This window comes from Lynx canadensis, chromosome A2 (genome assembly GCF_007474595.2).
Source record: "Lynx canadensis isolate LIC74 chromosome A2, mLynCan4.pri.v2, whole genome shotgun sequence".
Taxonomy (NCBI): Eukaryota; Metazoa; Chordata; class Mammalia; order Carnivora; family Felidae; genus Lynx; species Lynx canadensis.
The window spans coordinates 165,646,683-165,661,456 of NC_044304.2; the positions used below are offsets into that span (position 1 = coordinate 165,646,683).

At 45.4% G+C, this 14,774-nt stretch overlaps 1 protein-coding gene across 2 annotated transcripts in view; it reads left to right on the forward strand.

Moving 5' to 3' along the window:
- The window catches only part of DPP6 (dipeptidyl peptidase like 6), a 729,761-nt gene that overhangs the window by 446,347 nt on the left and 268,640 nt on the right, over window positions 1-14,774 (forward strand). For both annotated transcript variants that reach the window (XM_030308879.1, XM_030308880.1), the window contains exon 5: window positions 6,507-6,581. In XM_030308879.1, the coding sequence (XP_030164739.1) occupies window positions 6,507-6,581 (75 nt within the window). The remainder of the gene's footprint in view (window positions 1-6,506; window positions 6,582-14,774) is intronic.

The following is a 14,774-nucleotide window of genomic DNA, read 5'->3' on the forward strand; positions in this document are numbered from 1 at the left end:
GACCACACACTAGCACTCTGAGAAAGTGAAAGGAAGTTCTTTGGGGTAAGAAAGATTATACCGGGTGAAAGTTTGGTCTACCTAAGGGAATGAACAGTGCCAGGAGAGGTAAATGTGGTCAACATGTAGCTAAGCTTTTGGTGGGAACTTAAAGAAAATGAATTGGCTAGTCGTGAAAAAAATGCATCTGTTTTTTTATAAAAGGGTCTTTAAATGTGGTGAAGATGTCCAGTTCCTTTTAATATAAGACTTCTAATTCTTTTCTCCTACAGTCTACGGTGACTAAAAACCACAAACATATACACATAAAATCTTTGGAACATGTTAGAATTTTCTTGGGCAGGACATCCAGAGCAGAAATCTGATACAATGCAGGGTGGAAGATAACTATAGTATAAAGGACAGGTTTCCTATATCATTATGTCCATAAGCTTCCCTTATTACTCCCAAAGGATTCAAAGGTGAGTTTTAAAAAGCAAGACCCAGCTCTAAGCCTTCTATGATACATACTTTCAGTAGAAAGACACAGGTTAAAATTAAATTAATGTAAACAGACATACCATCCAAACATTAACCAAGGGAAAGCCTGAATGGTCCTGTTAATATCAAAGTAGGCTACAGAAGAGTCCCTACTACTGGAAATAAGAAGAAATATTTCATAAGGATGAAGGGGTGAGTTCTTTAAGAAGGCAGAAGAATGCTGAAGGTATATGCAACTAGCAATAGACCTATAAGATTTGAAGCCAGAATCGGTTGAACCAAAACCAGAAGTGGACAAATCCACAACTGAAGTGGGAGGTTCCAACGGTCCTCTCTGAGTAGCTGATAGAACATGTAGGAAAACAGATCGGTACAGAGACCAAAGTCTTGAAAGCACAGTCAACCAACTCACCTAACTGACATTGATGGGTCACATCCCTCACCAACAGAGAACACGTTCATTCTGAGCACACGTGGAACATTCACCAAAACTGATAAAAGTCTGGGCCATTAAACAAGTCTCAGTTTATCTCGGAGGTTGGAAATTACGCAAAGACCAGTGTCTGGCAAATACATAATTAAAGTAGGAATCAACAGCAGAAAAATATCTGGAATGTGGCCTGATGATTGAAAATTAAACAACCTGCTTTTAAGTGACGAATCGGCCAAAGAAGAAATCAGATGGGAATTAGGTAATGTGTTGAAATGAAGGGAAATTAAGACATATAAAATGAAAATTTATGGCGTGCAGGTAGGCAGCACTTAAAGGGAAATTTATTGCTTTAAGTGCTCCTATCATTAGATCTAAGCATGCACCTTAAAAAAAACAAAACTAGAAAAAAACGAATGACGTGTAAGTATGCAGAAGGAAGGCAATAAAGGGAAAAATCAACCATATGGAAAAGAAAAAAATAGCAGAAAAAAAATAAACAAAACCCAAAGCTGGTTTTTGGAAAAGATTCATGAAATTGATCAAGAACAAAGATAAAGGACAAAAACCAATAATAGGAACAGAAGAAAGTCCCATCAGTACAGGCTTGGAAAGGGTAATCGAAAATATTTGTAGTAGCCATATATCAATAAACTTGACAATGAAATGAGAATAAACAAGTGAAATAAATAAATCCTTAAAAGATACAAATTATCACAGCTCACTAAAAGTGAAATAGGGACTCTCAATAGTCCTATATTGATGTAAAAGGAATTAATGGTCAAAAAGTTCCACGTGTAGAAAATTCAAGGTGCAAATACATGGCTTCACTGGTCAATTCTACCAAACATTTAAGGAAAACATTATACCAGTTCTGTAAAAACTTACAAAACAAATAGAAGAGGAGGAAATACTTCCCAAGTCATTTATTAGGCCAGCACTTCCCTCAAGTATAAACCAAACGAGGTTATTACCGGAAAAGAAAACCACAGACTAATGTCCCTTATGAACACAGGTGCAAAAGTCCTCAACAAAATAGCAAATCGTGTCTAGCAGTATATAAAAGGGTTAACACATCATGACCTATAGAGACTATCGAAGGAATGCAAGTTTGCTTCAACATTTGAACATCAAACAATGTAATTAACCATTTTGACAGACTAAAAAGAGCAAAACAGCATAATTATCTCCAAAAATGCAGAAGAAGCATTTGAGATAATTCAACACTCATTAGAAAACTCAACATCCACTGTAAAAAGTCTGAGCAAACTGGAAATAGACAGGAGCATCTTCAACCTGATAACAGACATCTACAAAAGCACCTGCCATTAATACTCTTACTAATGAAGACTGGATGTTTCTCCCTGAGATCAGGAAAAAGGCGAGGTGTCCACCCTCATTATATTTCCGGACATTATACTGGCGGCTCTCTAGTGTGTAATTAGGCTATAAAAAGAAGCAAAATGCATCTAATTAGGAAAGGAGTGGGAAAAAAAACTCTTCAGCCACAGAAAATATGATTAGATAGAAAATTCTAAAGAATGTACAAAAAAATCGCTATAACAATTAATGAAATTTAGCAAAGTCGCGGAACAAAAGGTCAAGGTATCGAAATCAATTCTATTTCCATATGTTAGCAATAAACAACTGAATATTGAGATGTGTATATTTTACATATATAAAACATCAATAATGCCAAATACTTAGGATACATCTAACAAAATACAGGCAAGAGTTGTACGCTTGAAAACTACAAAGCATTGCAGAGAGAAGTTAAAGATTTCTTTCAGAAGCCCTCGTTTCGAGAAGCTTACATTCTAGGGGAGGGGGCGGGCACTAAATAAGATAAATAGGTTAAATATACATTATTTTAATAGTGCGTACGCCTAGGAAAATAAGGGATGAGGGTTATGAAACATTGGAGGCAAGCCTATTGAGATTTCTAGATCTCATGGCCACGGAAGAGAGGGAAGTCTTCACTTAGAAGGAGGCTCCTGAGAAGAAAGCTGACAGGTGACAGTCTAGAGCTTTTCAAGCAAGAGGAAGACCAGTCATGAAGACCACGAAGCCAGCGTGTGCCTGGTGTGCTCATGGAAGGTGTAGACAGCAGTGGCATTGTGGCTGGGGTGCACAGGGTCAAGAGGCCTTACTTGCAGGTGGGGACCAAGGAGTAGCCCCACTGCTCAGTGGGAGCTTTGACTTTTAGCCCACTGTGATGGAAGCCAAGGTGGTGTGGCTTCAAGCAGAGGGCAAGGTGATGATTCCTGTACTGAAAAGCTGGCCTCGGCCCCTCCAGCTAGAGTAGAGTGCAGGGGACAATGTTAGAGCCTGGGGACACCGCTGGAACCGCTGGGGACACCGTTACTGCCATGGCCCGAGCGGAAGACTCATGCTGAGACCAGGGTGGTGGCGGGGGGAAGGAAAGCCTGTTCTGAATAGACTCTGATGATAGCCTAACAGTGGTTTCTGCTTGGCTAGATCTAAGATGTGTGAGACAGAGGAGAGGAGAGCCAGGAGTTTGCCCTGAGCGACTGAGGGGGTGGGGTTGCTGGGGCTGAGGGAGAAGGGACAGAATATGAGGGGCTGTATTGTATTCATGTTACCTTGAGTCTCCCACTTGACATTCGAGTGGAGGGGCCAGGGAAGCAGTGGGACATACACATCTGAAGGTCAGGGTCAAGTCCAATTGGGTTCACAGGGTCTTGGACATGTGACGCTTGGAATCGTCAGCAGGTACTTGGATTTCATAGCCACGAGTGTGGATGGTGTCACCTAGGATGTGATTTCTGATAGGAAACCCAGTCATTTATGTTGGTTACTCCAACATTCAGAGGTCAGAGAAATGAAGGGAACCAGCGAACGTGCATGAAGAGAAGCATTGAGGAGGTACGAGAAAACCAGGTGTGCGTCCTAGAAGCCAAGTGGAGACAGGGTTTTGAGGAGGAGCAAGTGATGAGTTGTGCCAAGAGGAGAATTGAGACATCATGACGACATTAAGCAAGTTAGTCTCTGGTCACCTTGAGAAGAGAAGTGAGGATAAAAACATGGTAGGAGTGAGCTTCAGAAAAAATAGAAAACTCAGCATAACAGGTACCTTCAAGGAGACAGGGGTGGACAGTTTTCTAAAGATAAAATCCGCATTGCCAAAAATATCCATTGAGGATCAAATGTGCCCGAGGCAGGGAAATAGGAACTAAACTCTCAGCGAGGCACCACCTGACATCCATCAGAGGGTCAAACGGAAGAATGGATAGCAGCACTTCTGCCAGAGAAGGGAGAAAGGATGCATTCGCTCATCAGTAATGAGAGTGTTAATTCCAGAAACATTTCGAAAAGCAACTGGGCAATATCTATTTGCACTTTTTAAAAACTTGTGCATCATCAGCCCCACCCTTAGAAATGTGTTCCATAAAAAACAAACGTGGGTGAGGATTTTTATTGCAATGTTGCGTGTCGTAACTGTACTGGACACACATCCCAGCCCATCCTCGCCGCTCACGGCTTCTGTGTTTGCAGAGGCGGCCGTATGCTAAACTGTGTAATGTCCAGATGAACACTCATGGTGCTTTTCCAGTCATTCCCAGATGTGTGCATAGTGGCCAAAAAATTGGGGTTCCAGATCTCATGCTGTGAACAGGTGTGTGTGTGTGTGTGTGTGTGGTCTATGTCGTGCCCTGCTTTCCATGTTCTTTGTGCTTTTTCTTGGTGATTATGCTGTTTAAAATGGCCCCCACGGATAATGCTGGAGTGCGGTAGTGTTCCGAAATGCAAGAAGGCTGTGATGTGCCATCCGGAGAAGACACATTTGTGAGATGATTTGTTCAGGCTGAGTATAGTGTTGTTCACTATGAGTTCAGTGTCAGTGAGTCAACGGCATACAGTCAGTAAGATGTCTTGAAGGGCGCCTGGGTGGCTCAGCTGGTTAAGCATCTGACTTCCGCTCAGGTCGTGATCTCGAGTTCGAGCCTCGAGTTGGGCTCTGTGCTGACATCTCGGAGCCTGGAGCCTGTTTCAGATTCTGTGTCTCCCTCTCTCTCTCTCTCTCTGCCCCTCTCCCACTCATACTCTGTCTCTCTCTCACAAATAAAATAAACGTTAAAAAAAAAACTTAAAAAAAATAAGATGTCTTTAAGCAGAAACACATGTGAAACAAGGTTATGTATAGATTGGTTGACCAAAGTATTGTGACCAGACCCTCACCAGAACCTAGCGCTGCGTTTCCCTTAGGAACAGTGTGCTGCAGTTTTCCCTAATCTAGAGTTCGTGGGGACTTTCTAGAACATTACTGCCATGAATACCAAGAATCTTCTGTAACCACGCTTTAGTAAGGACTGAGTAAATCAACAGATATCTGCACCATGTAGTTCTGTGCAAGGTCTGAAGGTCAGCACTTCAGGCCAAACCAATTGTTGCTCAAGAAAACCCAGGTGAGGGATGTATGGTGTGATGTCACTTTTTGTTGTGGTTACACATCTGTGTGTTTGCACGTGGCCGTATGATCGTTGGTAGGGTTGCCCGTGACAGGTGGACAGAGAGTGGGCGTGGGGTCTGCACAGCAGTGTGATCACAGCGGAGAAGGTTGGGGGGGGGGAGTGGAAGGGAAATAGCCTTTCTGATGATTTCATGTGGGTAAGATTGCCTGTGTACCATGAAGATATTTGAAGGAAGAACCACAGCTGGTCCTCTGCACACGGACTGACTTGGGGGCCGGTGTCTATCATGGTGAAAAAGCAAGCTGCAAAACAATGTGTAGAATGTAATTCTGCCTTTTAGGGACCATCTTCTTGGAGCCCCTGGGGGGCTCAGCCGGTTAAGCGTCCGACTTTGGCTCAGGTCATGATCTCATAGTCTGTGGGTTCCATCCCACGTCGGGTTCTGTGCTGGTGGCTCGGAGCCTGGAGCCTGCTTTGGATTCTGCGTCTCGCTCTCTCTCTGCCCCTCCCCTGCTCATTCTCTGTCTCTCTCTCTGTCAAAAATAAATAAACATTAAAAAAATTGGGGACCAGTCTGCTTAAAGTCAGCTTCTAAGTTTAAAGGTACAGAGAGGACAGAGTCTTGTGGGATGGGATGATTGGTTTTCATCTTTACTTCTATTGATTTGTTTCTATAGATAACCGTAAGTATTGCTTTGTTGAAATTTGAGAAAAAAAATGAACAAAATGTGCAAAAGTCTCAATTGCCTGAATATTATTCAGCAAAGAAAAGATATTGCCATCTTTAATAGACTTCAGCGAATTTATTGCATACAAATTATATTAGCAGATTTTGAAAACAGAAGCAGCACGCACAGATTCACTACAAGATTCTGAGCTATGTTACATGTCACACGTTAAAGTTCTTTACGTTTAGGGGCGCCTGGGTGGCTCAGTCAGTTAAGCAGCTGACTTCAGCTCAGGTCATGGTCTCAAGGTTCAGGAGTTTGAGCCCCACGTTGGGCTCCGTGCTGACGGCTCGGAGCCCGGAGACTGCTTCGGATTCTGTGTCTCCTTCTCTCTCTCTCTCTGCCCCTCCCCTGCTCACACTCCGTCTCTCTCTGTCTCAAAAATAGATAAATGTTAAAAAAATAAAATTATTTGTGTTTTTTTTTTCCTTTTAGGAATCATTAAGAGCCATCCGATATGAAATCTCTCCAGATAAGGAATATGCTCTGTTTTCATACAACGTGGAGCCAGTAAGTACCATTCTTTTCTGTCTATAAAAAACCGTTTCTCCCTTCTGAGACCCTATTAAGTATTTTCCCTTGAACCTTCATTCTCCGTGGTCTTGGAATCCTGAAACGGTTGATGGGTCCTGAATTAGTCTCCTTTTATGCCACACTGCCACCTAGGAGAGAAGAAAGGTATAAAAATCCCTTTGGCAGAAAAAAAAAAAAAAATCACTCCTTTTAGGGGCAATTTCGTAGGATTTTCTTGAGGGACATGATTAGCAGTTGTCTTTTTATAAAGATTTATCTTACCCTTTTGTGCAGCTCTTTCTCTTGCCATTTTCTCAATCATACCATAAATTTTATCCCGAGAACAAAAACCAACTGTCAGGTTCTCCCTAAACTAAAATGAAATGTTAATTATCTCTTAGCCATCATAGTATTCTAGACAAGACTTGAAATATCACTTTTCATTATATAAATCCCTGTTTTTAGCACTTCATATATGAGCTTCCCATAAAATCGCACCAGAAGTTTCTATAAAATCTCACTCTGGGCTTTAGTGGCTGCCTAAAAACTAGCTCTTTCTTTTCCTTTTATTCTTTTAACATGCTCATAATTTAAAATTCATCTTGGCTCTTTAATTTTAAATGAGCTTGAAGGTGAAATTTATTTGTATCAGTGAAGCAGATGTTCAGCTTATAAGAGATTAGCAACTTTAAAATGTGCATTTGTGGAACTTTATTCTCTGGCAAGCAAAATACAGAATTCCACTGCCTTTCCTGTTCTTCTGAGACCATTCTGTCCAGGGTTTTGTGACGCTTCTGTGAGCTCTAAGGGTACCTGGATTTTAAGTCAAGCCTGAACACCTTCTTGGTGTGTTTGAGAGGCTCTTGTCCCGGCACGAGAAGGCTAGCTTGTTGAATGACATCCCGCTGGAGTACCTGGGGGATTGGTTTGCATGGAGATCCAAGCCCAATCCTAGAATTTTTAGAATTTCTTTTAAAAGGTATTTGACAGCTGGATTATTTATTGGAGATTTCCATCTTTTTCCTCAAAATGTACATCTTGTGAAAAACTGTCTCCACTCTTCCACCTTCTGTTGTTTTAATGTCCATAACACAAAAGTTTTCATTGTTTCCATCCACCTCCTTTGGAACAGCTGGTCATCTTTATCTGATTGCGGGAGGTTACGGAACTGGACGTGGTAGAAGGCATCCTTCAGCCTTGGGACTGTGCGAGTCCTATACCCACCCCTGGGCTTGCCTCTCTAAGCCTCAAGCACATGGGCGTGTTGGATGTGGATCACAGAGTGGTTCAGCTCCTTTCACGGACACTACCAAAAGTGTCATCTCTACTCTTGAATAAGAGAAAAAAACTCAGCAGGTACTTGAAGGCTCTCATAGGGATGGGGTAATGCCTTGGTCGTGGGTTTGTCTGGGAGAGACACAGCCAACACCCATGTGAGAAAAGCTTAGGAAGACAGATGCTAGGTCATCTTAGTAGAGCCTCTTTTCTCAGTAGGAGGGTCTCAACACCAGGATGGGTTGCCTGGTTTCCTCATGAGCTTCCTGCTCCTAGAAGCCTTCAGCACAACACTTTGTATTTGTTCTCCCAAATCTTACAGAAGAGAGTCTCCTATCTGCTCATCGGGGGGATGTGGGCGCATCCATGATTCTGTTCTGTGCGTGGTAGAACTCTCCATTGGTCTTCCTTGTCTTTCCCGATGCCCCTTCTGAAAGAGTGCCATGGACTCCCATTCCAAGCGATGACTCTTTTGGTAAAGAACACTTTGCTAAATATGAGTCTTTGCCATGTAAAAACACTGGCTGTCCACAGGAACCTTGAAGGAACCGTTTCTCACCACACAGCATCCGTTGGCCTTTGGGATAGGACTGTGTTGGAGTAGGAAAGTGTAAGAAACTAGGAGTGGATTTAGTGAACGGTAAAACTAATTGAGGTATTGAAAATGTGTGCTCTGTAAAAATTCTGTGCAAATGGATACTTTAAACTTGAATCGAAGGAACAACCCTGCATGGTTTTCAAGTAGTGAGCAGTTACCAGACGTACAACTAAGCACGGGTCCTGTTCTTCTGGAGGAAACGTTGGCCCTCTGCAGGACGACTTGGAGTTGGGTGTTAGACATAACTTCCTAACTGGATAACTTAAGATGCAGATATTTTTAGAAAAGTCGGTGGCTTTCAAGGGAAGGGTCTAGATCTGTAATTCTGGAGGAAATGGCACAAGCCAGGACTTTCGACTTTGTTTTTAATGTCTGTGTCATTATCCCTGGATATTAAAAAAAAAAAATAGTTTCCATAGTCACATAAATTTAAGAACTCTAGTTAAACACAATCAAGTAAGTTTCTTTACTGAGGATATGTTGAAGCTTTTCAAATTCTCATGTGGGTTACACAGTGTTTCCCAAATTGGTATGACCATATGTGATTCCTATCTGATGGTAGGGAAACTGGAATTCTATCTTTGGATCTATGTCTATCACATCCTTATTTGTGTGTTTCAAAGGCAGCCAGGATACCTTGTTTCTAGGCACTAACTCAACTTCTCATTGAAAAGACTGTCATAAAAAATAGTTTTGTATGAACCAACTGTCCAATTACCAGGCATCTCTCGTGTAATAGCATAAATGTTTCATTTGCAATAACATTTCAATACATTGGGTCACAGCTCCACCCAGAATATCCAAATATTGCACTTTGCATTAGGAAAACAGCAATTCTTCCAACTGCTCCTCTCTGCTGCCCCGCCCACAGTGCACTTGCAAATCTAGCAGCCCCCGGGCTCAAGTGCTTATCTGGAACAATCAACTCTTTGGAGCCCAGCTTCCTGCCTCAAACAAGGGGTCAGTGGGCATCTAGCCATGCTCAGGTGGGGACTGGATGGGATAGCCCATGGAAAGCACTTTCCTGGCAAACCTAGGTAAGTGTTCTTCTCTAGGGCTTGGACACAGGGCTCTTTCCTCAGGAAGATTCAAGCTCCTTCTAGTCTTGCGGAGACATGTCCAATTATTCTTTTATATCTTCAGTTTCATTTTGTGCACTAAGTCGTGCAAAAGAGGCAAGCTACCTTATGTCATGGAGCCTGCAATACAGTCACGTAGGCACATAACCAGTGCCACTTGCGTAGAACTGCCAAGAGGAGTTTCGTGAGCGTAAAACAAAAATTTGACCCTGTTAGGTAGACCCAGAAAGGTTTCCAGAAGGAATCGGAACTTCAGCTGGACTCTGACAGAGTCCGGTGGGGAGGGTGTGTGTGGTGAATAAGAGGTACAGAGAAACCCAGTGTGGCTAGAGATAAGACGGGGCTCGCCCATCAGGTTCAGGGTTACAAAGAGGGTGTCGATATCTTGGGCTGTTCATGGGCTTGCTTCTGGAACTGAGTTTCAGGCAACTCTGGGGCGTTTAACAAGAGTTTACAATTTACAAGAAAATAGCTGGAAAGATGGGTTGGGGGGCGCCTGGGTGGCTCTGTTGGTTAGACATCTGACTTCAGGTCAGGTCATGATCTCAAGGTTCAGGAGTTCGAGCCCCACGTTGGGCTCCATGCTGACAGCTTGGAGCCTGGAGCCTGCTTCGGATTCTGTGTCTCCCTCTCTCTCTGCCCCTCCCCTACCCCTGCTCACACTCTGTCTCTCTCTCTCTCTCTCAAAAATAAATAAACATTAAAAAATATGTACAGGTGTGAATCCCATAAGCCGTGTCTGGAATGGAGAAAATTTCAAAAGTAATTAACTTAAAGGAGGGAAATACAACCGTGGGTGTAGATGACGTGACCCATGGGGACAGTTACAGGAGCTATATGGACGTGAAGAAGACATAAGACTGAGTCTGAGGAAGTTCAATATGTTGTAAAGGTTATAAAGGATAAATCTTCTAAGGAGTAAGAAGAGAGTCCAAACCGATGGGAGAAAAGGCCACAAAGTGTCTTATTATGTGTGTAACAGAAAGGAAATGCCCCAAAGAGGAGGAAAGCTGGCCACTGTGGACTCTGGACGTCTGAACATTGTAGCATGGGGCTCCGCCCTGGCAGGTCCTCTGTCTCTCACGGTGATGTCACTCTTCCTTGTGGTGTGAGATGCCATGCCCGTGGTGCTGAAGTCCTGGTTCACTTTCTGTCCTGCACCTTTCCTCGAAGCCCCAGGGGGAATGCTCTGCCACCAGATTGGTCACCATCGTGACCAACTCGCTCTGGATGCCTTTGGACCTTCTGTGCAGCCTTGTGCATCTTGGAAGTCCGCCTGGGAGGCTCGGAGAGGACGCATTATCTGTCAGCCCCTGTCCTCCAACCATGAACGGTAGCCCAACCCACCGAGCTCCTGCAACCGCACTTCTAGGTTGCATGCCTCTGAGCACAAAGGGGCTCTATGGCTGCGTCCGGGGCCAGGTCTGGGGGCTCTCCAAATGCACCCACTTGGGGTTGGTTGAAGCTTGCATTCAGTGGCTGGAGTAGAAGTGGTGGATAAGGGCCGGGAGAGAATGGGGCAACCAGAACAGAGAGTCCAAGAGCTTGCATACAGATAGTAAGTAAGGCAGTGTCTTGAGGGCAGTAAGGACCGAAGGAGAGACACTTTAAGTTTAATTTTATACTATTCATTGTGTGTGCCTTCCTCTCATTTACTTAGGCTCACTGCAGTGTTGTTCCATTTCCCAGTTGTTTGACGTAAACTGGTTTGTTTGCCCATTTTTACATTGTCAGCTGCTCAAGGGAAGGTCTCTGATCTCCCGTCTACCCCCAGCCCTAGCCCAGGACCATCTTTGCACATTGGGTCCACAGGACGTCTCCACCCAGTTCGGGGGGCAGTCTCCCTCATCAGAGCAGCAAGCAGGCTGGGCCGAGAGTGACAGAAAGACAGCAGTCCCAGCCCTCAGGACCTAATGAGAGCTACGCCTTCCCCATCCTGCTCTGCTTGTGAGAAACATGTCACTGGGCTCTGCCCCCGCGTGAGTCGAGGGGATTCCACAGGGAGTGAATGTGGGGGCCGGGGGGTCGTCGGGAGCACTTCAGAGGCTGCCTGTCGTACCATGTGTAAGAAAGTGTGGTTCCTTGTATCTGGGTGGCACTTGGTGACCCCACAGTCTGCTGAAGGACGTAATACACCCGCCGGGAGAGAGTAATAATCTTTCTTCCCCCGTCTTCAGAGTTTTAAGGAGTTGGAGAGGCCCCGGGAGGGCTGGGCCGGGAGCAGGAACACCAAACGGTCATCACCCCTCCGCAAGTGACTTGCTGATGACCGAGGAGGGGGGCACACCACTTTAATTTTTCACCAGAGAAGTGGGGATACCACTGTGTGGCCGATTAGTGACTCAGAGATGTTACAGATACCAATTATGGATAACAGCCCCCCTGTCTGGGTTACACCACAAGTAAATGAATAATATCGGAAGACGCCTAACCCAGACCTTGACATACAAGAGGATTCTCTATCATGTAATTTCTCGTTATCATTTTATTTGTATTATATTTTCAAGTTCAGCGGCCTAAAGATATCGCCTAAATCCATGCAAGCATAGTATTACCATCATCCTCTTAGGAACCCGAGTGAAAACTTTCTCTTTTTTTTATACTACTTCCAGAATCTCAAATTTAGCACTAAAATTAGAATACAGAGAGAAATCGTTAGGCCATTAAACGTGGACATATTTCTTGTGGTTTCCTGGCACATATCTTAAAGAGATTTTTAAAGTTTTGTGCTGGAGAAGGAAAGTGTACCAAGAAATATTATTATGCTCTTTTGTTCTTCTAAGGATTATATATTCTTGGTTAACGGTGGCACCATTAACTAGTTGGGGAAGTTAATCAAGTGATTTGCTATTCTGAGCCCAGATGGTGGTTCCTAGAGGCCTGGTCTTCTGTCTCCGGCTGTGTCTGGGGCCCCCGCCCGCGTCCACGACAGAGAGGTTTGGGGACCGATCTGTGAGGGCTGAGCTGGGCATTTCCCTTCGCACGGAGGGGGCAGAAAGCGGGGTTTTTCCGGAGTCTCTAGCAATGTAAACTTCCAGACCTTCTCTCATGTCTGTATTTCTCAGGGTGGTTGGGAAATGCTGGTGTCACAACAGGAAGCGTCATGGTCCCTGAGCTTTCTGGACCCCGTCCCTCGGCTGAGAGAGGGGTCGTGTCCACCTTCTGGGGCTCACTTCCCCGCACCTGTAGGCTAATCCTGCTCCGACCCGAGAATGGGATGTGATGCTGGGCTTTTCACTGCAGAAATTTGAAGCGGTCTCACGTGGGATAACTTCCTGCCCTCTTCCTGTCCTCGGAGTGAGTGCTTGTGGCCCGCCTTGCTGTCTGAGCCACTGTGAACTTATAATTCAGGTGAAGCCTGAAAAGCACTCAAACGTGGACAGGCCTGATCAAGCACATTTGGCGAGGTGGCCCTGCCCTTCAGTCTTCAGCGCACCTGTCCAGCGTGGTTACCCGTCACCTCTGGCTATGAGAGTTAACTTTTAAAAACCAGCTTGAGGGGCGCCTGGGTGGCGCAGTCGGTTAAGCGTCCGACTTCATCCAGGTCATGATCTCGCGGTCCGTGAGTTCGAGCCCCGCGTCGGGCTCTGGGCTGATGGCTCGGAGCCTGGAGCCTGGTTTCCGATTCTGTGTCTCCCTCTCTCTCTGCCCCTCCCCCGTTCATGCTCTGTCTCTCTCTGTCCCAAAAATAAATAAACGTTGAAAAAAAAAAAAAAAACCAGCTTGAGACTCTGTAAACGAAGGGGTTAGCTATAAATTATTGACCCCATATTCACGGGCTGACTCTATTACAAACGAATTCATGTGACTCGTGTAATTGTGGGTGTGTGACTTCCTGTACCGCAACCGATAATGCCATAGTTAACAACGTGGTTCTGATGTTTCCTACCATCCCTTCCTCCTGAGAACCGACAAAATCTTTGCCTAGGAGCATCTAAGGGAGACGTGTGTCTTAATTCTCGGGCTGTTGGACTAGATCTTTCCGCTTTATCTGACAGCCTTTTCTGGGCCCAGCCCCGGGAACCTGCAGAGCATTGCAGGGAGCTCTCTGTCTTCTTCTGCAGCCGGAAGGTGCTCCGCGGCCGGGGCGAGGCCGGCCTTCAGTGAATTCTCCCGGTCTTCTTCAGGGCCCAGAGGTGCCCTGTCTGATCCCCAGGCCCCCGCCCAATATTTCTCAGAAGCCCCGTGATTCAGTCTGGCGTTTCAGTTCCAACCGTCTTTCGCAGAGTTTGTGAGATACGTTGCCCACGTTGTTTTGTAAGCACCTTACAGTTGGCTGTTTACCTGTGGAAGGTCTGGTCGTCAGCCACCACGTCCTGTGTTCGATTATGGAAAGTTGTCATTCGGGGTCTGAAACACCTGTTTTCACCCAGCACACCTCGGACCCCACGCACACGGTTCCGCCAGCTCGTGAAAACCCAACGGGTCAAAGTTCTTGCAAAACTACGTAAGGGCCACGCCAGCGTGTGGCCACGGGTGTGGATATCCCCTCCCCACGAACCTCCCGCCTGGCGTCAGGGGTAAGTGTGGATTCTTCCTTGTCTGGAAGTTCGGTCGTCCGTTTTTGGTTGCTTTTGAAGTAACAGGTTCTTAGCGTCTCCTAGTTTACTGGTTTTTGTGGTTGTATCGTTTTAACACAAAACTGGTTCCAAACGTGTACACACACAGAATTTGGGTATTTTGTTTTGTTTATGTGCCTTTCTGTTCAGGTTTGGGGCTAAGTTTAAAAGCTCAGTACGAAGCCTAGGAAAAATGTGGTTCAAAGAGTGGTTCTTTGCTCATCAAAATGCAAACGTCGTCCGGGTAATTCTCTGTGTGTGTGTGTGTGTGTGTGTGTGTGTGTGCGCGTGTGTGCGCGCACGCACGTGTGCACACGCGTGCTGCTCCAGCAACGGGGGAGAAATAGAGGCTCTAGCTTACCTGAAGTACCCTCCGTGGATCCCAGTTTAAAGACGAATGCTTTTGAGCGTGGTTTCCATGGGGTGCTTGACACGTTTGTATCACGGAGTGCTGCACCAAGAGCCTATGTCTGCGTCCCCACAGGCGAAAGAACAGTCCTCAGGAGCCCTGCATGGCGGGCGGGGCCTGAAGCTTCAGTGGCTGCGGCCAGCAGTGGCCCGGTGTGCTGTGGTTCACAGGTGCCAGGAAACCCGTCCCCTCCCAGCGCCGCAAGCTGACCGCTTCCTGAGCAGCCTCCCTGATTGGTCTCTGTGCTTCCCCTCTTGTTCCCTGTCCACA